The sequence below is a fragment of the Brassica napus genome, chromosome C4 (assembly GCF_020379485.1).
Source record: "Brassica napus cultivar Da-Ae chromosome C4, Da-Ae, whole genome shotgun sequence".
NCBI classification, from domain to species: Eukaryota; Viridiplantae; Streptophyta; class Magnoliopsida; order Brassicales; family Brassicaceae; genus Brassica; species Brassica napus.
This window is the reverse complement of record NC_063447.1, coordinates 62,302,502-62,323,584: the sequence shown is the minus strand read 5'-3', so window position 1 is coordinate 62,323,584 and position 21,083 is coordinate 62,302,502. Positions and strand designations below refer to the sequence as shown.

The following is a 21,083-nucleotide window of genomic DNA, read 5'->3' as shown; positions in this document are numbered from 1 at the left end:
TGACCAGGTTTTGAAAAGGAGAGCATAGCAAATCTGACCAGGCTTGTTGGTGGTGGGTGACTTCTGAGAATTTAACACTAAAGTGAAAAGTCAATCAACAAATCCAGTATCAAAAATAAACCAAAGCGATTTAATTATAAGCTTGGTTTGGTTCGACATAAAATCTATCTAATCGGTTAACTAGAACCCAATTTTTTTGTTTGTTTTAAAGGGCATGAAATTAATTTTTAAAGAGCTTATTTTAATTCTTGTACAGAAACTAAGAGCTTAACTGAACATTTCCACTCCTCTTTTTCCTCATTCTTTTGGTGCAACATCATCATTCATCAATCATCATAGAGCAACAATATCAACACTATCTCCTTGGCTGAAAACTTCTGTTTTTAGGATTCCATGACATCCTGTTGAATCAGACCGAATGTTCCATCAGGGATGTTCTTTTCTCACAACATTAATATATTTGTCAGCTAGAATACTTGTCCATTAGCCTGAAACTAAAGATACTTTGGTCTCAGCCTATTCGAGTTCGCTTTTGTAAGCTTTGGAAGTGTTTTTTTAATGGCATATAGCATGTAGCCAAACCCACTGTTGTTATGAACATAAAAATCAACTCGAGAGCTGAATTAATTAGACCATACGATGAAAATCCAATTAATAAGTTAAGCAGTAGCTAAAGATAAAACCAAACACCAAAAAAACAAAAGGACCAAAAAGCTGCTTTATTTTATTCGAGAGGGGCAAGCCATAAGTAGAAGGCGGAGAAAGGGGCCAAATGCGTGAGATCGTGGACAGTGTTTGAGCTGAGTTCGTAAAAGCCGAACCCAGTTTCACTGCCTTCAAAATAGACTGAATTCGGGTTCAGCCCCGGATATTTTGTCGCAGAGACACAAAAGGATTCGTTCTTGCCTAGGAAAATGCAGAGATCGCCAATGTCTTGTGTATAGGAACACAACTTCTTACCATGGTCTTGCTTAAACACCATAAAGCCCTTGGTGTCGCACATGAGTCTTGACGTCTCTTTTTCCATCTTACCACCAGCCATACACCTTCATAAATACGGAAACAGAGTTTTTATATTTCCTGTCTGTATGTATGTGTAATAATAATAGCAAGGAAGGAGAAAAATTACCAGATAACGATGAAAGAGTCCCCGGAAGGTGACTCGACCAAGTACTGAGTTCTGAAGATAGATGACTGATACAAATCTTGTGTGGTCTTGGGGATGTCAGAAAAAGGGAACCTCCGGTAAGGACTCACCGGAGGAAAGTCAGAGCAAGTCTTGATCAGATCAGTAGGAGCCGTATCCGGGGAATGGAGATAGAACTTCTGGTCTCTCATAGAGTGCATCACAGCTGAAGTGAAGAAATTGTTTGGGGTCTCGATGTGTGTCCACTCCGAGTCACCAGGCCGACACAGACTGACGAGTGGAGCAAACAACTTAGCAGCCACTACACAGTCACGTTGGTTCGGGGAGGCTGAGAGAGAGACCTTGGAAACTCGGGCAACTGACCCGTCGAGAGGGGGTAGTGTTATTGTTGTTGGTGAAGAGGCACAAGGGTTAAATAGATTGGTGAGACGCAGTTTCGAATTTTGAAGGTCCGTCAGAGCCACCCATCCCTTGGATGAACCTATCCTCAACGACTTAGCAACCTCCGTCGGGAGACTCTTGCCGGGGATCTTCACCATCTCAAGCTTACACGGATCCAACAGATTTAAGGTGACCACTCTTTCACTGGAGGACTTCAAGGTGACTTCCCTCTCTCTGACCAGGAGATACGGCTGAGCCGCCGCCGTGGAGAACGATCGGAGCTTCCTCGTTCGGCCGACAAGCAGAAACATTATTCTTACTAGCTACAAACTAACCTTTGTCTTACCGACAAACCCTTAGTGATCTTCCTTTATATTCTACCAAACAACTCGCTTTAGCTATTTGTACGGATATGTTTCCATATGATTCAGCTCTGTCTATAACTCTGATATCATATTCTTTGAACCGCTTATAATTATCAATCTTATATTTTCTACGTTTCTAAATCATATTTTTAAATAAGTCTTTACGTAACTTGAGTTTTTTTCCTCTCTTACGTCGGAATCTAGTTGTTCGAGATATGAAATTCTTATTAAATATTCAGATAATATGGTTTAATTAGTTATTCGAGATATGGAATTCTTATTAATTATTCAGATAATATGGTTTTTTTAACATTAACAAATCAAAATCAAAGTGTCGTTAATTACTTATTTACAAAGAAATTTTACCACGCACCAAGCTCCAACAACTACACCACGAGATAGTGCGGAGAGTAGGATAAAAGTAGATTCGTCCACTAGTCTAGCTAAGTCATCTAACATCCAACGCATACACATTCTTTACAGCAAACCAAATATTTCAAAAATACAAATTAATATATATATATATGTTCACATCACTCAAGCTCTACTCACGGTTGATAACTTGCGGGTGCCTCACAAACCAACAAAACACTTCAATATATATTCGGCTATCATACAACCAGGAACTTTTAAGGCGCGTAGAGAGAAACCAGATTCGCTTGCAAGTCAATGCTTCCATGTTGCAATCCGCGATTGGAATGCATCAAGCGTAATGTAACTAGCTTACATCTCATACAGTTATGAGTACGTTTATATATCCGGAAAAAAAAGAACCACAATATGCTATCGCTAAATTTAAATTACATATTAGTAATGTATTATTTGAGTATTGCATATAAGTTTATAAATTATATGTTAAAAATAGTTATGTCATTTATAAAAAATAAAGATAGTAGTAGTCTACAACTCTACATACATGAGTGATCAGCCTTTAACATTTCGACGACCTACGACGGTAAGGTCGTCATCAACTACCAACGGGAAGAAAAAAACTATGCAACTACTATTTTAACTCTTTTTGTACCCAACTTTAGAAACATCTATTTCCGACAACCAAAAAATCTTTAAACTAAAGTAAGTTACACTGTTCAAAATTCAAACACAAACTTTTTTTTTATTCATGTTTCATATGCGACTGCGTTTTTTTTTTCTTTTTTTGAAACGTTCATATCGATGGAGAAAACAAAAATAAACTTGTCAACAAAGAAAGGATAAACATGTGAAGCGAATCGTTCAGACTATACTATTTCATTTCGATGATACTAATGGCAAACTCCACTTTTGAAGAAATTTTTAATTACAAATCAGTAAAGTTGTAATGAAACGGAGCCAAAAATAATAATATAATCCTAATTAATTTATTAGGCGAATGGATCTATGTAGAATATCTCATCTTCTTGCTCTCCTCCGATCTGCCGCATACAGCGAGAGCGGCACAACTTCCGACAAAGGTGTTGAAAGTGGTGTAGACGTAGGCGTCGGAAGCGGCGAGTTCCGACAAACAGGACAAGAACCGTTGAGTTTAAGCCACGCGTCCAGACAACATAAATGGAAGTAGTGTTTACACTCGGGCATCATCCTCAACATCTCTGCTTCTTTATACTCACACAAACATATCGAACACGACGTATCTCCTCCGCCGCCGCCGGCAAATCCATCGGAAGACGCGACGAAGGTTTCGTTGGAGAAGTGGAACTTAGGGTAAGAGTTTATAACGGCTTGGTCTAGTCCAACGATGACGTCACCCGCTTCAAGATCTTCGTTGTCTTCTTCGGAGACGAAGATTACGCGAGGGAGGTTTACGCTTCTGCCACGTTCCTCGGTGGTTTCAACAGCGGTTGTGCGGCGGCGAGAGTCACGGCAACAGATGTAGGAGGATAGAAGAACGATGGAAATGAGGACGAGGAAACCGAGACCTATGGCTATGGTGTAGCCAAAGCCTAGAGTTGTGAGGTGAGAGTGGTTGGAGTCTTGTGGCGGCGACGGCGGAAGAGGAGGAGGGTGGAAGAGGTAGGAGGCGGTTGACATTTGATGGTTAATAAAAAGAAAAATGGGTCCATGTGTGTGAAGACGGAGAGAGAATGATGGAACAAAGTACTTTAGAACATTATTTTAATTAATTGGTTAGGGGAAGAAGAGTGAAAGGTAGGTGGGAAATGCAGATGGTGCATTACTACAATTGTTTGGAAACTGAAATTTGCATTTATCAACAAGGCTCTTTATTAATTAAGTGGCCCAACCCAAGGACTATTACAATTTTAAAATATTATTATTGTATTCATTTTAAAATTTTAATTTATTTTATTTTAATTTATTTTATTTTAATTTATGTGTTCGACCATTGTAACATTGATCCTGTTAGGTCAAAACATACTTTACGTAGATAATAGATATATATCCATCGTGAGCTATATATAGCTAACATGTTCAATGTTACAATGCTTGGACACATAAATTAAAATAGATTAAACAAAAATGACCAACAATGTTACAATCACCCATAGTCAAATGACCAACAAAATGCTAAAAACGATTAAAAATGTAACACATTTCTTCAGCAAGAAAAAAAAATTAACACATTTTCCAACGTATACCTTAATGTGGAAACCGAAAACTCAAAGATCGATTTTGTTCTTGCACTTGACATCCTGAATAGCCTGTCGCGAGATGTTCACAGCCATCGTGCAGTTCATTTTAACCGTAACGTGCTTCTTCACAATGCCCATTATCTTAACCTTACCACTAACTCTAGTGTAACTCCACAAGTCAACATGACCCGACCCAATTATTTCTCGAACCAAACCAGGCTCCAACACTAACCGATCTATCCTTATATCAACCGTCATGTTCATCCTCGCCGTCCGATGCGCTCTGGCCTTTCCCGGTGGCCCACTTGCTTCACCCACCACCATTCCCTTGTAATATATATCCGTCGTGGTGCTCGAATACCTAAACGTCACAGAATTTGGATTCTTGACCGACACGTCAACGATCATCGAGATGTTTGTTCCCAACAGTTGGATCTGAGTCCCAGCGGTTGAATCTTGGCCGGTGACTGTTACACCGTTCATTTCTATGATCGGGGCTTTGACTCGAAACACCGTGAATACTAAAGTCAACACGATCGTGGTTAGAATTAGAGATGTTACAATGACGCAGATTAAGCATTTGATTCGGTTTCTACGGCGACGGATACGTTGGAGAGTTTGTATTTTGTAGTCGGAAAAATCACTCGACGGTGGTGCAGCCCCCGGAGTTAGCGGACGAACATGTTCTTGTTCGGTCATGGTTGTTTACGTGTGTGTGTGTGGAGGGTGGTCTGATTAATTACTTCTAGCTAAATGAGATTTATATAAACCAACTTAGTGCCTTAGTGGTCGAACATGTTTCTTTTGATTATTTGTTATATATCTGTGTTTCATATGTAATCAATTCTTTAAAAGAAAACGAAACAAAAGAAAGGTTAAAGGGAAATTTATGTGATGGACCTAACCAGTATCAATACTGGCAGTTGAAAATGAGAATCGTTTGATTTAATGTTCATCATGTGTGGTAGAAAGGTAGAGAAGCTGCGTATAGGTGGGGATGTCCATTGAACCAACTAGTATAATTCACCAGCTCTTTACAAGTTTGACTTGTGCATCAATGTCCGAGTAAATAACTTTTGGATTACAATTATGGCTTTATACTTTCTTTTTTTTTTTTTTTTTTTGTCCGAGTAAACAACTTTTGGATTACAATTATGGCTTTATACTTATAAGACGAAGATAAACAATCCTCCAATATGGCAGTCTCATTAGTTGTATATATGAACTGGATTTGTAGTTTAGTAGCATATCAGAGTGTATACAGGTTAGATTACTCTCCATCCCTTAGTCAGTGTTCAAACTGTGACATCTTTTTAGTTTCTTACTCTTACCAACAAAATGTTCAAAGGAACACATACATAACCAAATAAAAGACCTTATTAATCCAACAACAAAGCCGACAAAACAAGAGTCCACAACTGAAACATCCGAGTAAGATCGTACTTATTGAAAATCAGATTATAACTTATAGAGATGATTAAAAGAAGTCGCGAAGGGAAGGGAGCTTCATCTCACCCTGAGTAGAGACAGGAATGGTAATGTCACCAACAATAGGAATGTCGATGGTCAGTCCAATGTCGAGTTGATAGTCAATGTCCCAGTCCAAACACATGTCCTTCATCAAACTCACCGCTATGCTGTAAGGCACCTTCACCGGTACGTCCAGAACCGTCGAACCGTTCGCGATCAACGAACCCGGATCCGGTATTGTACCAGACGCTATCATCCTACGCAACCATAAACATTACTAATAAGCATGACGTGTGCGTGACGTCACGTACGAAGAAAGAGATAAGAAAAAGAGGAAACACAAACCTTGTGTCACTCTTGAGGATGTAAGAGATCTGGCAAATAGGGATGTGTTGAGGGTAAGGATTCTTGACGGAGACCTTGGCGTGATAATCAACTCCTTGACGAGTCACACCTTTGAAGTCTACGTCGTCCACGGTGGCTTCCGGCGTCGGAATATTAGCAAGCTTCTCGGCAAAGAAACCTTTGGCTTTATCCAACAAGCCTGAGATCAACGATCCCTTTTCTTCTACCTCCTTTTGCTCCGTTTCTGCCATTCTTTCTCTGTCCTTTTTTTTTTTCTTCTTAACCTTTCAACTAGTTTTACTTCAAAATGATCAGATCTAAATATCTATTGACTCCCTATATAAGATTTGCTTTGTACTTAAAGGGATAATTAATATCTTAATTACCGGAGAAGCGTGTCATTATTCTATAGGTTGTGGTAAAAGGGGATGAATGAACTCTTTTATTTTCAAATTAATATACGCAAAAAGAATAAAATACAAAGACCACTACTACGGATATTATAAGGAAAGATCCGTTTGCCGACCAAAAATGAAAGATTCGTTTGTTTTGGTCCGAACCATCATGGTCATAACGTGTGCGCTCTTACTTCTTTGCTTGTCCGAATTGTCTTTTCCTTTTTTTTTTAAAAGGAAAAGAATCTCATTCTAAAATAAATCAATTTATGTCCTAATTCCTAAAAAAAATATTCTTATAATTTCATTAAATTTGTAATAGATGATGGTTAAATTGTAAACAAAATCTTGATTTTCCTAGCAAGTCATGTGTTGTTAGTGGTGGGTTCGCAGGTCAACCCGCCCCGCCGCGGGTCGAATCATTTTTTTGATTCAAAAATTCGACCCGCATAACCCGCAAACAAAAACTTTTATATCCGCACCCGCCCCGCCAAAACCCGCGGGTAACCCGCCAAACCCGCGGGTAATATTAATTATATTACAAATAGTTATTTTAATTAAAAATGATTATTTTTTAATTATATAATAATTATTTTAATTAAAAATAATTATTTTTTATTTATATAATAGTTATTTTTAAAAAATACTATTAAAAAATATATTTATAATTAAAATTATACAAATATTTATTGTTTTTTATATATTTTACGAAAAAATGTTTTTTTTTCAAAAATGTTTTTTTTTTTTTTTAATTTGCGGGTTGGCAGGTACCCGCGATTCAAATTCGGCTGACCCGTACCCGCCCCGCTCAAAATAATCTCGACCCGCACCCGCACCCGCAATTTAAAAATTTCAAATGGTTCGACCTGCACCCGCCCCGCGGCGGATCAAACGGGGCGGAGCCCGCGGGCAATGATTAAAATTTCCAGCTCTATGTGTTGTGTGCCTATATGAGAGAATCCAACCACACTCAACTATGTACTTGCGATCAAACTGCCACCTAATGTCCGTCACCTAACTTCACACGTGTGTGCGACTAAAAAAACAGAGACATGGGTTTGGTATGGGGTATTACAGTGACCTTCACACACCTTGTGTATGTCTTAAAAGTTCATGTTTTATTGTTTTCTATCTCCATGAAGAGAGCCAGAAGGAAATAACAAAGGAAAAAAGAGAGTAGCCTCAGCTAATGATCATCTTGTTGAAGAAGTCAGCTTGCTCAGGGAAGAACTCCAGAAGCTCATCTTTGGTTACCCACAGAAAATCCTCGCAGTTACTTATGTTGTACTTAGACGCTGCCACTACACTGCATTTGAAGAAGAACCTCTACAACAACACCAACAAACAAAAGAAAGAGATGATTCCAAGAATAAGTCAAATTAACTAATGGATGAGCCTTCTAAGTTATTTCTTTCTCTAGGAGCTTAGTTTGTTTACCTTGTAAGAAGGCAAATCAGGTGTTTCTTCAGTAGGTTGTATAGCCAGGTGAGCCATTGGAGCATTTCCAACAAAGTATGTGTGAGTTAGGTCTCCTAACACTGACTTCAAAGCAGATTCCGCACACTACACATAACGATATTTTAAGCAAGATAAGTATGAAACTGATGGTGTTATGGATTGAAACAGAGGGGATGAATAATCCACCTTACGAAGAGTAGGCTCAGAATCATAGACTTTCTCAGGGAAATGCCAGACAGGTTTGTCACTAGTAGCTCCAAATGGCTTGCCGAAGATGAGAAGATACAACTTCTTGTCCAGAGCTCTATATAATGACCTAATAATATTGCAAGCAGTAAAACCAATTGATCATCAGCCAAAAACACACACAAAAGTCCCATGTCTTACTTTTTATCGTTATTCTTGTCAGCCTCTGTAACTCTGGGAGCAGGCACATAGTCCATTTGATATTCTCCCTTGGCTCTGCACTCACACATCCAAATATCAACAAAAGGTGTTCACTGAAACTTCATTCACAAAGAATCTATGCATTCAAATACATGATAATCACAAAGAAAGTTCAACAAAAACTAAAACTTTTTAAAGTGGGCAAGGGAATGAATTACACCTGTTCTTAGCAATGTCCAAGAACTCATCTGGGTATCTACGGCGAAACTGCTGTTGCCAATTGAACCTGCAAATAGAGCAGCAACCTCTAGGTGAAGATAAGACCACTTGAAACACACAAAAAGATATCCTTTTACACCATTTACTGTCGATTTCTCATCATTTCTCCAAACCAAAACTGAATTAAAAAAAATGACATAAAAGGAGAGAGAGGGCTTTTTACTTGAACTCCTGAAAGGCGTAAACAGTAGGATCTGGTTTTGGTATCACAACGCGCAGTCTCTCAAAAAGCACCGAAGCTACCATCTTTTCGGATGAGGAGCTCGTGCAATACCCTCGCAGCCTGCTCTCCTCCAAGAGAGGCCTAGCCAGTAGCTGAGATCTCAATCTCTGCATTTCTCTATAATCTCAAAATGCACAAAAAAGGAGCAGACTTTGAAAACGGAAGTAGTCGATAAGATTGAACAAAGACAGAACCCGTAAGGGTTTTTCTTCTCAGGGGATTGCAAAGTTCTTGGTTTACAGAACCGGACAACCAGATTCCGGTTTGCTATGATAAAAATACGAAATAAAAAAAAAAACCTCCGTTGCCGGGACTCGAACCCGGGTCTCTCGGGTGAGAGCCGAGTATCCTGACCAGCTAGACTACAACGGATTTTGTCTATTCTACCATATAAATATCTGAACAAATTGCCTGTAGACTATCATCTACTGCTCACAGTAGTTGCTTCAAGTGAAAGGAAAGAGCAGATATTTGTGGTTAATAGTGACCACTGACTACACAGAATAAGGAACTATGATTCGTTTAACGATGAATCAAACTTTTAAATAAGAAGAATCTCTACAGACTAAACCAAAAGAAGTTGAATGTATGATTTGAGTCTTCTCCTACTAGCTAGCTAGCTGATCATGTCAATGGCACCGGGTAAAACCTGAAACTTTCTAGGTAGGAATCCAAGATGTTCTCCATCTGACTGAACATAGATGCTTCCACTCTCTGATATCTCCTCAACTTCTATACTTTGTACACTACAAGAATAAAAGGGTGTGAGTTTTCGTGCTTAGGACATTTACAGAACAAAATGTTGAGGAGACGGAAGAACAAATCTTACCTTCTTGAGCTCACATTGTTAACTGAGAGATGCGTCCCATTGTATAGCTTATGAAGTTTCAGTATGAAGTCGTACCATTTGAAGTCTTGAAGTACCACAACCTGCAGAAACATGTATGAAAGATCAAAACTATTCACATTGAGATTTAAATAATCAATGAATCGTAGCAGGCACCTCAAGATTTCCATTTCCAGGGTCCGCGTTGGGAGTGATTTTCATTCCTCCACCAAAGTATTTAGCGTTTCCAACGCAGAGAGCCGTGACTTGTGGATATACTTCCCATTCACCTCCATTGACCTGAGAATGTAACGCAATGCTTTCCAAAAATTACTTGCTATGGTGAATAAGAGATTTTTGCAGAGATTGTTGTTTACCTTGATCCTCATATCTCGGTTTTCATGTCCCATAAAAGCTTGGAGGGCACCGATTACGTAGCACAAGTTTCCAAATTTCTTGTACTTTGAAGCGTAAAAGCCTGCCTTTGCACTCCTGCAAGTGATGAATCATTAAAGAGATTACAACCAAGGATACGACCATACAATCACACAGAAAATTTCAACGATATTTCTTTTACAAATGAACATCAGCAACGTTAATGAAGTAATGCGAATCCCTTCCTTCCTGGTCGATAACACCAACATCAACCCGTGACCGTATCCCTGAATAATGCAGATTATGTGATTTCATATCAGAGATAATCACGCATTAAGTCCTAACTCCTGGAATGTATTCAGTGGCATACCTTTAGCAATGCGCTCCACGGCTTCACAAGGATCATTCTTCCTAATAAAACGCAGAATATACTCAAGATTGGCTCGAACATAACTATAGGAAATAAACCGCATCAGAGAGAAGTTGCAAAAACTAACCAACCAAATGTTCTAGCAAAATCTGAACCAGTACCTAACGGAATCAGCTGCAAAAAAAAAAAAGGAAAGATGGACTCCGTAAGAGATATAAACAAAAACAAGTAAAAAAAGTCTGATTCAAGCAACTCACACCAAGTGCAGCCGAGTGGCTGGCTTCGCTATTGAGATTACCAACAGGCTTCCCCTCCCAAAAGAAACCATTAACAACCTGTGAATCAAAAAAGATAGAATGAGTGGAGCTAATATTTTCTAGGCAACAAAGGTTTTGAATCTCTACCTCGTGCAGTGTTCCATCACCTCCTACAGCAATGACAGCATCTGCGCCATCCCTAATAGCCTGATAGAGAGAGCAACAGGATGATAAGAGAATACATAAGTAACCAATCAAAGCAATGTATAGCTTTTCACTGCCACTTACCTCTCTTGTAATGTCAATGGCATGAGAAGGACCAGATGTTAAGGACTCACATATCTGAAGGAAACAAACAACAAGACCAGAAAACTCATTCTCATCACACAGCATACGTAAAAGCGAATCAAAGACTCACATTACAGTCTTCACCAAGACGAGATCGAAGGTAAGGAAGCAGCTTCTTCCATTCCTTAGCTGTTCTACCATTAGCTCCTAAAACGAAGTCAATTTCCATCTCCATAGAACCACCACCTCGAGATTGATTCTCATCATGTAAAAATCATAACTTTAAGAAGAGGGCCAGGCCAACACACCTTGAGGGTTCACGACGAAAACGAGATCACGGAGGCGGGAGGAGGAGGAGACGGCAGTGGCACCACCACCACCACCACCACCACCACTGCAAAGGGTGATGCGACCAGAGGAAACACGGCGCTGTGCCCTATAGAACGGAGGGTGTTTCGCCTCGTAAGAGCGATTTGAAATGCAGCAACTGTATCGTAGCATTGTGTGGTTGCAACTCGGCTCCGGGGAGACACCATCGCCGTTATCATTTCGTCGACGCTTGCAGAGAGACCCTCTGTATCAGCTAGAGACTTTCCCAAAGATTATGGGCTGAGATTGGGCCTCAGTCCTTATGGCCCATAAATCATTCTGGTGAAGATTAGTCCTACACTCTTTGTCAAGATGTGGGGTCGATACTTTTGCCGACCGGTGTGCTTATTGTGGGGCTCAAACATCACTACAGCTGTAAAGATGGACTTTTCTGCCCCATTTACGCAATAATATGAATTCGTTAAACCTTATGTTTTGACTTAAATTCTCGTAAAAAAACTAATTATTTCTTTGATCAAAAAAAAAAAAACTAATTATTTCATATCTATTATTTTTTTAATGAGCTCACATTTTGAAGGCAACCTGGTAAAATAAACGTGAACCCAAAAATTAGTTTCGAGAAACCATAATTAATCAAAAACAGGAGTCTGTAGAACGTGGTATTACATAATTAATAGTTTTAGCCGTTAGATTTGGTTTTATTATAATTAAAACAAACAAAGACTGACTTAAACGCTAATGACTTGTTTTATAATCCCACGAAACCGTCTCGTTTTGGCCTTTCGATAAAATATTATTTATTTAGCCGTCCAATTGTCATTAGAAGTTTATATAATGCTATGCACAAGGCTGTGAGAAATTCAAACGCAACCACCATTCACAGTCGTACACTTGTAAGTTTATTATTAGTGTTTTATGTGACAGGCCGTAACTTTATTATCCTTATAAACTAACGTCGGACCTCCGCCATAAGTTTTTTCTCAGCTAATGAAGCATTAGAAGATCAATTTGACGACACTTTCCTTGTTGATTTCTTCATTTCCAGCAACTTTAAATCGGTAAGCTTCCTGTAAATTGAGTTATCTTTTAGATGTGCTGTTCTTCTGAAGATCAAATACTGCATATTTATTTTTAGGCTCGATGTAGAGGTTTTGTGTGGATAACTAGTTTCTAGGGTTCATAGACTCTGTAAAGACTGAAACTTTATCCCCATAATTGCTGAGCTTCAAGTGTTAGATTAAGAAATATATCAATTTATCCATGTGGGTTTCTCATAATAATTATAATAAAACTGAAAAGTTTAGTTTTTGATTCAAAGATCTTCAAAGTTGTCAGCTTTTTGGAGATTTAACCCTCTATTAACCATTGAATTGATGAAATCAAATTGGCTTATTCGATTAATTAACTAATCATGACCCTTACAATATTCACCTCTTTGTTTTAATCAGTGTTTAAGCAAAATGAGCAGAGCACAAGATCCACCGAGAGGTTTCTTCCCATTTGGGAACCCCTTTCGTATGCTATCCCCCAAGGGCTCACCTTTATCTCCCTGGCTACTCTCTCTATTGAACAACTTCGAGTTACTTTTAGCAGAGAGGCTCAAGAAACTCATGCCTAAGTCCAAATCCGACATCCTCACCTTATCCTGGATGAAGCTAGCCATGGAGTCACTCTGCGAGACTCACACCAACATCAACACCCTCATCACCGACCTCCAGCTTCCTGTCTCCGACTGGGAAGAGAAATGGGTCGACGTCTACCTCGACGTAAGCGTCAAGCTGCTAGATCTCTGCAACGCGTTTAGCTCGGAGCTCACGCGTCTTAACCAAGGAGATCTCTACCTTAAGTGCGTGCTTCACAGCTTGCAGTCTGGTTCTGGCGAGAAGAAGTATCTCCAGGCTCGGTCTTCGCTTGATAGTTGGAGGCAGCATGTGAATGCAAACAACGCTAGGATTGAAAATTGCCGTGCGGTTCTAGACTCTCTTGTTAAGTCTCTGAGCTTGCCTAAAGTCAAGAACTCGGATAAAGGGAAGGTTCTTATGAGGGCCTTTTACGGTGTGAAGGTTCAAACGGTTTATATCTGCAGCGTGTTCACCGCGGCCTGGTCTGATTCCACCAACGATCTTTTCGACTTACCGGTCTCTGAGAAGCCGTTGTGGGCGAAGGTCTTTGCTGATGTGCAGAGCGTTGTGAACGGTGAGATCAGAGAGATGTTGTCTTCCGGTAGAAGTACGATTCTCAAGGAGCTGGAGAGCGTTGATGCTAGTGTGGAGAAGCTGTATCCGATGGTTCAAGATGGTGTTGGTACTGTGGAAGCTGAGTCTTTTAAGGAGTGTGTAATGGAGTTGGGGGTACAAGCTGAGAAACTGTCTCAAGGGATAGATCAGTTACTAGAGGAAGTTGATAGTTTCTTTAAAATGACTTTAAGTGGAAGAGATGTGTTGCTTTGTAATCTTAGGTCTAGTGACTCATTCTCTGGCAATGCAATTGGAGAGATTTAGTTTAAGTCTATGAGGTATAGGTCTCCAAAAGTGTGCATCTTGTTGAGCTTGTCTCTTTGGTATAAGTGTGTGTTGGTCTTGTCTTTACTGATTGAAATCAATACAAAATATATAAAAATTCTGTTTGACTTGTTTTTAATGAAGATATAGTCCTTATGCAATTAGTAGTAACAAATGAAATTTGCAATATTGGGCTAAGGAGTGACTTACTACTTCTCGTGACCATCATATACACGTATGTTCTTTAGATTCACGGGTCACTTGAGAGATCTTTTACAGTTGGGAAAAGCTTCTTTCTCTTCACATGGTTTTAGTGTCTTCCAAGAGAGACCTTAAACTTCACCTAAGGCCATTCTTCTTGGTCTCTGATTCATTGCATCATGTCTGGAGAATCAAGCTCTTGTTCTACAGATCACTGCATCAAAGTGGTACCAACACACGGGGGCCGTTATATTCAGTACAACGTTTATGGACAGCTCTTTGAAGTTTCAAGAAAGTATGTCCCTCCTATCCGTCCCATCGGTAGAGGCGCTTGTGGTATTGTCTGGTAAGCTCTCTTTATGATTCTTGTTACTGATCAGTTAATCAAAGCCTTCTTCTTTTGAATGTTCATTGGCTCGTTTCAGTGCTGCGGTGAACTCAGTGACTGGAGAGAAAGTGGCAATCAAGAAGATCGGTAATGCTTTTGATAATATTATTGATGCTAAGAGAGCTCTACGTGAGATCAAGCTTCTCAGGCATATGGATCATGAGAATGTAAAACCTTAAATCATCATTTCTCATATTAAAAAACAGAGGATACTCTGTTTCCTCTGTTTTTTTTCTCTCTATAATCAATCTGATCTTAAAAGCTCTTGGTTTGATTCATCAGGTCATAGCCATCAAAGATATTGTAAGACCACCGCAAAGAGATATCTTCAACGATGTCTACATTGTCTATGAGTTAATGGACACTGATCTTCAGCGAGTCCTCCGTTCTAACCAAACCTTAAGCCATGATCAGTGCCGCGTAAGTCTGATTCTGATCTTATGGAACAACTCTCTGATCTATCTTTTATTAACTTATCTTTCCTTTTTTTTAAACAGTTCTTTGTGTACCAGCTCTTGAGAGGGCTCAAGTACGTGCACTCGGCCAACATATTACATCGTGATCTAAGGCCAAGCAACGTGCTGCTTAACTCCAAACACGAGCTTAAGATTGGTGATTTTGGGCTTGCGAGAACAACATCAGACACAGACTTTATGACTGAGTATGTGGTCACGCGTTGGTACAGAGCTCCTGAGTTGCTCCTCAACTGCTCAGAGTACACCGCAGCGATTGATATATGGTCTGTGGGGTGCATACTAGGGGAAATGATGACGGGACAGCCTTTGTTTCCTGGGAAAGATTATGTTCATCAGCTTAGGCTTATCACAGAGGTAAAAGAAGCATTAGTTTAACTACTTGTCTATAAAAAATCTGCAGTTACCTCACTTGTTGAATATACAGCTTGTAGGCTCTCCAGACAACTCCAGTCTCGGTTTCCTTCGCAGTGACAACGCAAGAAGATACGTGAGGCAACTTCCTCGGTACCCGAAACAACATTTTGCTGCTAGATTCCGGAAAATGCCTCCTTCTGCTATAGATTTGCTGGAGAGAATGCTCGTCTTTGATCCTAACCAGCGCATCTCAGGTAATAACAACAATACAAAACAAAACATTCATGAGGTTTTTGCAGTTTCCTTTAGGCTTATCTCAATATTTTGCTGCTGCTTGTGTTGTTTGTGTAGTGGATGAAGCTCTTGGCCATGCATACCTATCACCGCACCATGATGTGGCGAAAGAACCGGTATGTCCGACTCCTTTTAGCTTCGACTTCGAGCATCCTACATGCACGGAAGAACACATAAAGGAGGTTATCTACAAGGAGTCCGTCAAATTCAATCCTGACCATTGAGACAAAGAACAAAAAAACATGTTTGATGATGATTCCTTCTCAAGCCTCTTTGTTTCTTTTTTTTTTTTTTTAAATCTAAACTTGTTTTATTTTTTTGGTTGAATAATTGCTATGATGATGATACACACATACATTGATATCTATCTCTATGTCAAAGTCACTGCAGAGCTTGACATTCTTTATATCAGTTTCTTAAGTTATGATTGGATCATATAGTAAAAAGTTATCTATAATAACACAAAGATCAGAGAAAGTCTCGGTCTTTTAGCTCTTTTGGTAAACCGCCAATCTCTACTCTTTGTAGTTTTATCAGGTTTGCGAATCTCATTTTAGCCTCTGATTAATTAGTTTTGATTATACAAAATTAAATTAAGTTGTTGTTAGTGTGTATAGTAGTTATGACTTGTCTCTGACCTACACGTAATAAAACATCACATCTCGACGATCTTTGTGTCAAATACGCGCCAAGATCCGGTATTACACCAAAACATCGATCAAATAACAACCGTTCGATTAGCCTGCGGAGATCCTATGGCGCGTGATTTGAACTAAAAACAAAAGAAAAGTAGAGTCAGAATTTGTGTAATAATATTTTAAAAGTCCTTATATATTTCGTCAATGACGACGAAAATTCTCTTGGAATAATGCGTTTATTCTTCTTCTTCGTCTACTCACACTTTTAAATACTCTAAACCCCCTTAAATTCTCAGAGAAATTTCACCTACTAATGGCGGAGATTTCAATTCTAAGTTTAACAACTCTCATGGTCGTCTTCTCATTGTCTGTATCAATCTCTAATTCTCTTCAAGATTCTGTGTCGGACGACAGTAATGTAAACTTCTTCACGGTCTCGAGCTTCAGGTACCCAAAGTCCCAAGTCAGGCCCTACGATACTCGTTACATCAGAGGTCTGTTCATCAGCTTCCCCTTGATCTTATTACATTTTATGGTGATGATGATCTTCACGAGTGAGCTCTGTTTCTGTGCAGTTGATTTGCCTCCATGGTTCTCATCTTTGAATGTAGCTATTGAATCTGATGTTGACATCGTAAGCTTCTTACTATGCTCTCTACTCATTTTGATTTTTCTCCAAAATTCGATTTATTTTGGATTTGCATTTTTTTTTTCTATGGAGCAGAGTGCAAAGAGCGTCTCGAAGATTTCGAAAAGTCTTCTTCCTGTTATATGCTTCAGAGACGGTAGCCCACCTCTTCCTGATGCCTCAACCAACGCTCTTAAAGATTTAGGTACGCTTTAGGTACAATGTAGTTATGTTTCTTTGTCTGAACTTACCATTTTAGGTAGTTAAATAAATTGTTTTTTATTTTCTTATGTTCTGTAGTTATGCTTCTTTGTCTGAACTTACTATTTTAGGAAATTAACAAAGTGTTTTTTTTTTCTTCTAAATATGTTTTGTAGAGCTAGGACAGTTATTCAATGGATCCTTTGAAGGAGGTCAAGATATTGAGATTGCAGAAAAATGTTACCCTATGCAGAAGAACATTTCCTTGAGACTAACCAATGAACAGGTTAGCTTCCCCTAAAAAAAATTGTGTGTTAGGACATTTTTAGATGTTTGATGTTGCTGCTTCTTACAGATATCTCCTGGAGCTTGGTATGTTGGTCTGTTTAACGGAATTGGTGCTACTAGGACTCAAGGGAAAATGGTATGTAACTAAAATTTTGGTTACAGTCTTTTTAAGTTCATATCTCTGATGCATAATAGAATTACTGCACAGATTGTTCGCTCCTCGGCGTTTTCATATAGTGCCAACATCACCGTAGAAGGTTGTAGAACCTCTACTACGTGGGGGCCTTCATGCAACAAGACTATCTATCCCCTTCCCTGTTCTCGGTTCGATAACCAGACAGGAAGTGTTGTTTCTTGCTCGGACTCGTCTCCTAACTCTTGTCTGAACGGTGCTGAAACAAAGACATATGCTTTAGATGTAGATGGAATAGCTGAGCAGTTAGTTATAACGGCATCAAGTGTGAAAGTAGATACCAATGAAAGCTCTCTCATGTGTTACGCTCGTTTTGGAGCTATTGCTTCAGAGACTCTAAATGATTACGCTGGTGATATACACAAAGTTGCTTTAGTTATTAACAAGCCAAAAGTTGGTCGATGGTATATTAGCACGAATTCTAGTTCTAAGGTCTGCTTTTCGGTGAACGTTAAGGTGATAGGTTGTCCCATGGGGAAAGCAGGACCAAACTGTGTGCAGCAACTCTACATGCTTCAGGTAACCTTTAGTAAAATGCATTTTGATTATGTCAAAATTCAAGATTGAGCTCTGTTCTTCTGATAATGGTGCGGTAATTTTGCCGCTTGAACTATTTTCTTAAAATCCGATTTATACGATTCAAATCGGTTTAAACCATTCTAAATCGGATTAAACCGTTTTAAATCAGTATAAATCAGTCTAAATCTGTTAAATTAAGTAATACTTTTAGTACAAATTCACAAATTTGCCTAATTTTTTTTTGTTTTGTATATCTAATTTTGATAATTCATCAAATAGTTTTATAATTAAACTCAAAAAATAAAACACCTTATAAAAGTAAAAATATAAAAATAAATCAGTAATTCGTCTAAGTTCCTCTTAGGCCCTGTATATAATACCTAATAGCTATTACTCTTTAAAACGACTAGCAATTTTTTGAACATTGCTTATGACATTGTTGAACATGATGCATTTTATGCAGGCAGTGATGAGGAGAGAATCATCGACACCTTTTGAATCATACTATTTGCCGGTCAATGACGCTACACCTTCAGGCTCGAGCACTGGCTTTCCGCTCAAATCAGACACAAGCACATGGACTTATTTTCTGATGAACATCCCTCAAGGAGGAGCTGGTGGCCATATCCACTTCAAATTAACATCACATTCCACGACACAGTATGAAGTGTATCTTAGATTTGGTGGACTGCCCACCGTTGATGACCATGATTATTATTATGTGAACCAAACAAGTGCTAGCAGCTCAACATTCTTCTCATTGTATAACTCTAGCCAAGAAAAAATTGATTTCTACATCTTGTATGCTCGAGAAGGAACGTGGTCACTAGGACTGAGAAAGCTCAGTGGCTCTACTGCTGCCACAGCCTCTAAAGATCCATCTACTCTTGTATCTCTTTCTCTTGAAAGATGTCCCAGAGAGTGTTCGTCTCATGGGAATTGCAGATATGCTTTTGATGCTAGTGGATTGACATCCTACAGCTTTTGTTCTTGTGACCAAACACATGGAGGCTTTGACTGTGGTATTGAAGTTGTATCACACATAGGTATATCTTAATCTACCAGTCTTTGAAACTGTGACAACTTTTTCTATGTACTCATGTGCTAAAAAACGTGGTGCAGGACATATCATTCAGTCTATTGCTCTCATAGCATCAAACGCAGCGGCTCTTTTGCCAGCTTACTGGGCACTTAGACAACGAGTAACTTTCTTATTATACACTTTTTTAGTTCAATGGTTTTGGTTCGTTCAGCTGCTGATTCATATATCCTAAGCAGGAGTATCCAGAGTGGTTTCTTTTCACATCTAGTGGAATCTCAAGCGCTTTGTATCATGCATGTGATGTAGGCACCTGGTGTGTGTTAAGTTACAACGTGTTACAGGTACGACTAGTTATTATCTGCATCATTGTCATCTTATACTTTATTACAAAATGGTATATTTTTTTAATTATTCAGTTTATGGATTTCTGGCTCTCATTCATGGCGGTGATTGGTACTTTTGTGTACTTATCCACGGCTGATGAAGCAGTCAAGAGGACAATACACATAGTTGTTGCCATTCTCACTGCTTTGTTAGCCTTAACTCAGGCAACAAGGTATGTAACATGTTTAACTGAATGGTTATGTTAATTAGCACTTAAACAACACTATTTGCTTGCAGGGCGTCCAACATTATCATTGTATTAGCAATCGGGTCGCTTGGTCTCATCTTTGGTTTATTGGTAGAATTTGTTACAAAGCATAGATCATATTGCGGATCAGCTGGAGTTTCATTGAACATGCTCGACAGGTAACATAAGTAAACTATTTAGTTGTTACAGTCTGAAAAGTTCTAAGACATCCGAGTTCTGTCATAGGCCACGGGCAGTGAAAGAATGGTTTAGTAATTTAATCAAGACGGTGAAGAAACGGTTTCGTTGGGACTTTGTGGCAGCTGGTCTTGTAGTCTTTACCATGGCAGCCACAAGTTTCTCAGTGGAAACCAGTTCAAGCTACTGGATTTGGCACAGGTATGTGTTCAAATGCGATTAATATCGATTGGGTATCACTTTCTGAATATTTGATAAAATGAAAATGATGTGCAGTATTTGGCATTTGACGATATACACATCTTCATTCTTCTTCCTCTGTTCGAAGATTGCAATTGTAAATAATGAGAACCAAACCCACCACGGAGCTGACAGTTACGAGTTAACAAGGCAAGACTCGCTACCAAGAAACTAATTAAGGCATAAAGATAAGAGTCTCTTTAGTAAATTTTTGTTGTGCTTTCTCCTGTATCTATACCAAGTAGGCAAGTACCAATCAAAGAAGTGTTGGAACAGAACAAAGACATGGTGATGGGTATTTATTCAGGTTGTGACTGTAATCTTGTGTGTTTATTATATACACATAGTGATGAAAAAAGACCACTGGATTTGCTGTCCAATTGTATAATTTGTGATAGTCCTAGACAATCTTTTGGTACAATGAGAGGCTTTGGTAATCCTTAAACAATAATTTAACTTCATGACCTTAAAAATTAAACCACTAACATAAATCTTATTTGGACTTAAATATATTTGGCTTAAATCCGTTTGGGTTGGGACCGATCAAAAACTTGAAATTGTTAATTATTTTTATTTTTCGATCAAAACCATTCTTGCTATTAATATGTTATTCCAATATTTTTGATCCAAGCTCTATCAGAACAAATAAAGAAATTATGAATGTACTGTACTTTTTGATAGTAAAGTTTATAGTCTAAATTTGTCAAATGTGTCTTCTTCTTTATATAGAACATGTTTTTTACAAAATACAAAGTGCAGAAGATTTGACTTCGTTTATGATAATTTTTTATATATATAATTAGTTTCAAATTTAAATTTTGTTGAATTTAGTTTGCTTATGATATAGTTTTAAAGCATAAAAGATAT

The 21,083-nt window shown here is 38.7% G+C and overlaps 9 protein-coding genes and 1 non-coding gene across 15 annotated transcripts; 3 read left to right on the top strand and 7 right to left on the bottom strand.

Moving 5' to 3' along the window:
• Positions 1-573: 573 nt before the first annotated feature.
• Positions 574-1,964, bottom strand: LOC106394548. The gene is made up of 2 exons (XM_013835114.3): positions 1,130-1,964; positions 574-1,046 (listed from the first exon to the last, which is right to left on the bottom strand). The coding sequence occupies exons 1-2, from the start codon at positions 1,837-1,839 to the stop codon at positions 725-727; spliced, it is 1,032 nt and encodes a 343-aa protein (XP_013690568.1). The 5' UTR covers positions 1,840-1,964; the 3' UTR covers positions 574-724.
• A 1,099-nt stretch (positions 1,965-3,063) lies between these two features.
• Positions 3,064-4,079, bottom strand: LOC106394594 (RING-H2 finger protein ATL67-like). The gene has a single exon (XM_013835158.3). The coding sequence runs from the start codon at positions 3,919-3,921 to the stop codon at positions 3,283-3,285; it is 639 nt and encodes a 212-aa protein (XP_013690612.1). The 5' UTR covers positions 3,922-4,079; the 3' UTR covers positions 3,064-3,282.
• Positions 4,080-4,288: 209 nt separating this feature from the next.
• On the bottom strand, positions 4,289-5,538 carry LOC106395714. Its single transcript, XM_013836095.3, has one exon. The coding sequence runs from the start codon at positions 5,178-5,180 to the stop codon at positions 4,509-4,511; it is 672 nt and encodes a 223-aa protein (XP_013691549.1). The 5' UTR covers positions 5,181-5,538; the 3' UTR covers positions 4,289-4,508.
• A 235-nt stretch (positions 5,539-5,773) lies between these two features.
• On the bottom strand, positions 5,774-6,787 carry LOC106392010 (desiccation-related protein At2g46140). The gene is made up of 2 exons (XM_013832775.3): positions 6,297-6,787; positions 5,774-6,208 (listed from the first exon to the last, which is right to left on the bottom strand). Exons 1-2 carry the CDS (start codon positions 6,545-6,547, stop codon positions 5,959-5,961), a joined length of 501 nt encoding a protein of 166 aa, XP_013688229.1. The 5' UTR covers positions 6,548-6,787; the 3' UTR covers positions 5,774-5,958.
• An 898-nt stretch (positions 6,788-7,685) lies between these two features.
• Positions 7,686-9,255, bottom strand: LOC106392022 (54S ribosomal protein L17, mitochondrial-like). The gene is made up of 6 exons (XM_013832791.3): positions 8,979-9,255; positions 8,757-8,822; positions 8,537-8,611; positions 8,336-8,465; positions 8,129-8,254; positions 7,686-8,017 (listed from the first exon to the last, which is right to left on the bottom strand). Exons 1-6 carry the CDS (start codon positions 9,149-9,151, stop codon positions 7,874-7,876), a joined length of 714 nt encoding a protein of 237 aa, XP_013688245.1. The 5' UTR covers positions 9,152-9,255; the 3' UTR covers positions 7,686-7,873.
• An 82-nt stretch (positions 9,256-9,337) lies between these two features.
• TRNAE-CUC lies at positions 9,338-9,410 on the bottom strand. The gene has a single exon. It is a non-coding gene; the product is annotated as a tRNA-Glu (tRNA).
• Positions 9,411-9,542: 132 nt separating this feature from the next.
• Positions 9,543-11,767, bottom strand: LOC106392020 (sphingoid long-chain bases kinase 2, mitochondrial-like). 3 transcript variants are annotated; one of them, XM_048755319.1, is made up of 12 exons: positions 11,463-11,767; positions 11,285-11,343; positions 11,155-11,208; positions 11,014-11,073; positions 10,869-10,944; positions 10,771-10,783; positions 10,610-10,692; positions 10,442-10,526; positions 10,242-10,356; positions 10,042-10,164; positions 9,868-9,968; positions 9,543-9,784 (listed from the first exon to the last, which is right to left on the bottom strand). In XM_048755319.1, exons 1-12 carry the CDS (start codon positions 11,653-11,655, stop codon positions 9,655-9,657), a joined length of 1,092 nt encoding a protein of 363 aa, XP_048611276.1. In that variant the 5' UTR covers positions 11,656-11,767; the 3' UTR covers positions 9,543-9,654. The 3 variants fall into 3 exon arrangements, with proteins under 3 accessions (XP_048611276.1, XP_013688241.1, XP_013688242.1); XM_013832787.3 differs by having other exon boundaries at positions 11,285-11,361; positions 11,463-11,757; XM_013832788.3 differs by having other exon boundaries at positions 10,610-10,650; positions 10,737-10,783; positions 10,867-10,944; positions 11,285-11,361; positions 11,463-11,748.
• A 533-nt stretch (positions 11,768-12,300) lies between these two features.
• Positions 12,301-14,124, top strand: LOC106392015 (protein BPS1, chloroplastic-like). 3 transcript variants are annotated; one of them, XM_022701616.2, is made up of 3 exons: positions 12,301-12,377; positions 12,469-12,542; positions 12,933-14,124. In XM_022701616.2, the coding sequence occupies exon 3, from the start codon at positions 12,945-12,947 to the stop codon at positions 13,983-13,985; it is 1,041 nt and encodes a 346-aa protein (XP_022557337.2). In that variant the 5' UTR covers positions 12,301-12,377; positions 12,469-12,542; positions 12,933-12,944; the 3' UTR covers positions 13,986-14,124. The 3 variants fall into 3 exon arrangements, with proteins under 3 accessions (XP_022557337.2, XP_013688235.2, XP_048611275.1); XM_013832781.3 differs by having other exon boundaries at positions 12,319-12,377; positions 12,458-12,542; XM_048755318.1 differs by lacking the exon at positions 12,469-12,542 and having other exon boundaries at positions 12,358-12,377.
• A 40-nt stretch (positions 14,125-14,164) lies between these two features.
• On the top strand, positions 14,165-16,104 carry LOC106392019 (mitogen-activated protein kinase 12-like). 2 transcript variants are annotated; one of them, XM_048755317.1, is made up of 6 exons: positions 14,165-14,532; positions 14,612-14,741; positions 14,857-14,994; positions 15,087-15,404; positions 15,475-15,658; positions 15,756-16,104. In XM_048755317.1, the coding sequence occupies exons 1-6, from the start codon at positions 14,366-14,368 to the stop codon at positions 15,920-15,922; spliced, it is 1,104 nt and encodes a 367-aa protein (XP_048611274.1). In that variant the 5' UTR covers positions 14,165-14,365; the 3' UTR covers positions 15,923-16,104. The 2 variants fall into 2 exon arrangements, with proteins under 2 accessions (XP_048611274.1, XP_013688240.1); XM_013832786.3 differs by having other exon boundaries at positions 15,072-15,404.
• A 242-nt stretch (positions 16,105-16,346) lies between these two features.
• Positions 16,347-20,634, top strand: LOC106392017. The gene is made up of 13 exons (XM_013832784.3): positions 16,347-16,830; positions 16,912-16,970; positions 17,061-17,169; positions 17,342-17,451; positions 17,521-17,589; positions 17,662-18,165; positions 18,629-19,211; positions 19,288-19,367; positions 19,444-19,548; positions 19,624-19,763; positions 19,829-19,957; positions 20,025-20,177; positions 20,253-20,634. The coding sequence occupies exons 1-13, from the start codon at positions 16,650-16,652 to the stop codon at positions 20,389-20,391; spliced, it is 2,361 nt and encodes a 786-aa protein (XP_013688238.2). The 5' UTR covers positions 16,347-16,649; the 3' UTR covers positions 20,392-20,634.
• The last annotated feature ends 449 nt before the right edge of the window (positions 20,635-21,083 follow it).

Bases quoted from the DNA above. Each gene is read 5' to 3' on its own strand.
- LOC106394548 (XM_013835114.3), bottom strand. From the start codon at position 1,839: ATGTTTCTGCTTGTCGGCCGAACGAGGAAGCTCCGATCGTTCTCCACG. The intron at 1,047-1,129 runs GTAATTTTTCTC...GTATTTATGAAG, and splicing joins GACTCTTTCATCGTTATCTG to GTGTATGGCTGGTGGTAAGA.
- LOC106394594 (XM_013835158.3), bottom strand. From the start codon at position 3,921: ATGTCAACCGCCTCCTACCTCTTCCACCCTCCTCCTCTTCCGCCGTCG.
- LOC106395714 (XM_013836095.3), bottom strand. From the start codon at position 5,180: ATGACCGAACAAGAACATGTTCGTCCGCTAACTCCGGGGGCTGCACCA.
- LOC106392010 (XM_013832775.3), bottom strand. From the start codon at position 6,547: ATGGCAGAAACGGAGCAAAAGGAGGTAGAAGAAAAGGGATCGTTGATC. The intron at 6,209-6,296 runs GTTTGTGTTTCC...ATGGTTGCGTAG, and splicing joins ATCCTCAAGAGTGACACAAG to GATGATAGCGTCTGGTACAA.
- LOC106392022 (XM_013832791.3), bottom strand. From the start codon at position 9,151: ATGCAGAGATTGAGATCTCAGCTACTGGCTAGGCCTCTCTTGGAGGAG. The intron at 8,466-8,536 runs GTAAGACATGGG...CAATATTATTAG, and splicing joins GACAAGAATAACGATAAAAA to GTCATTATATAGAGCTCTGG. The intron at 8,018-8,128 runs GTAAACAAACTA...GTGTTGTTGTAG, and splicing joins CTGATTTGCCTTCTTACAAG to AGGTTCTTCTTCAAATGCAG.
- LOC106392020 (XM_013832787.3), bottom strand. From the start codon at position 11,655: ATGCTACGATACAGTTGCTGCATTTCAAATCGCTCTTACGAGGCGAAA. The intron at 10,165-10,241 runs GTAAACAACAAT...TTACATTCTCAG, and splicing joins ACCGAGATATGAGGATCAAG to GTCAATGGAGGTGAATGGGA. The intron at 9,969-10,041 runs GTGCCTGCTACG...ATGTTTCTGCAG, and splicing joins CTGGAAATGGAAATCTTGAG to GTTGTGGTACTTCAAGACTT.
- LOC106392015 (XM_022701616.2), top strand. From the start codon at position 12,945: ATGAGCAGAGCACAAGATCCACCGAGAGGTTTCTTCCCATTTGGGAAC.
- LOC106392019 (XM_013832786.3), top strand. From the start codon at position 14,366: ATGTCTGGAGAATCAAGCTCTTGTTCTACAGATCACTGCATCAAAGTG. The intron at 14,533-14,611 runs GTAAGCTCTCTT...GGCTCGTTTCAG, and splicing joins GGCGCTTGTGGTATTGTCTG to TGCTGCGGTGAACTCAGTGA. The intron at 15,405-15,474 runs GTAAAAGAAGCA...TTGAATATACAG, and splicing joins AGCTTAGGCTTATCACAGAG to CTTGTAGGCTCTCCAGACAA.
- LOC106392017 (XM_013832784.3), top strand. From the start codon at position 16,650: ATGGCGGAGATTTCAATTCTAAGTTTAACAACTCTCATGGTCGTCTTC. The intron at 16,971-17,060 runs GTAAGCTTCTTA...TCTATGGAGCAG, and splicing joins TTGAATCTGATGTTGACATC to AGTGCAAAGAGCGTCTCGAA. The intron at 17,170-17,341 runs GTACGCTTTAGG...TATGTTTTGTAG, and splicing joins CAACGCTCTTAAAGATTTAG to AGCTAGGACAGTTATTCAAT.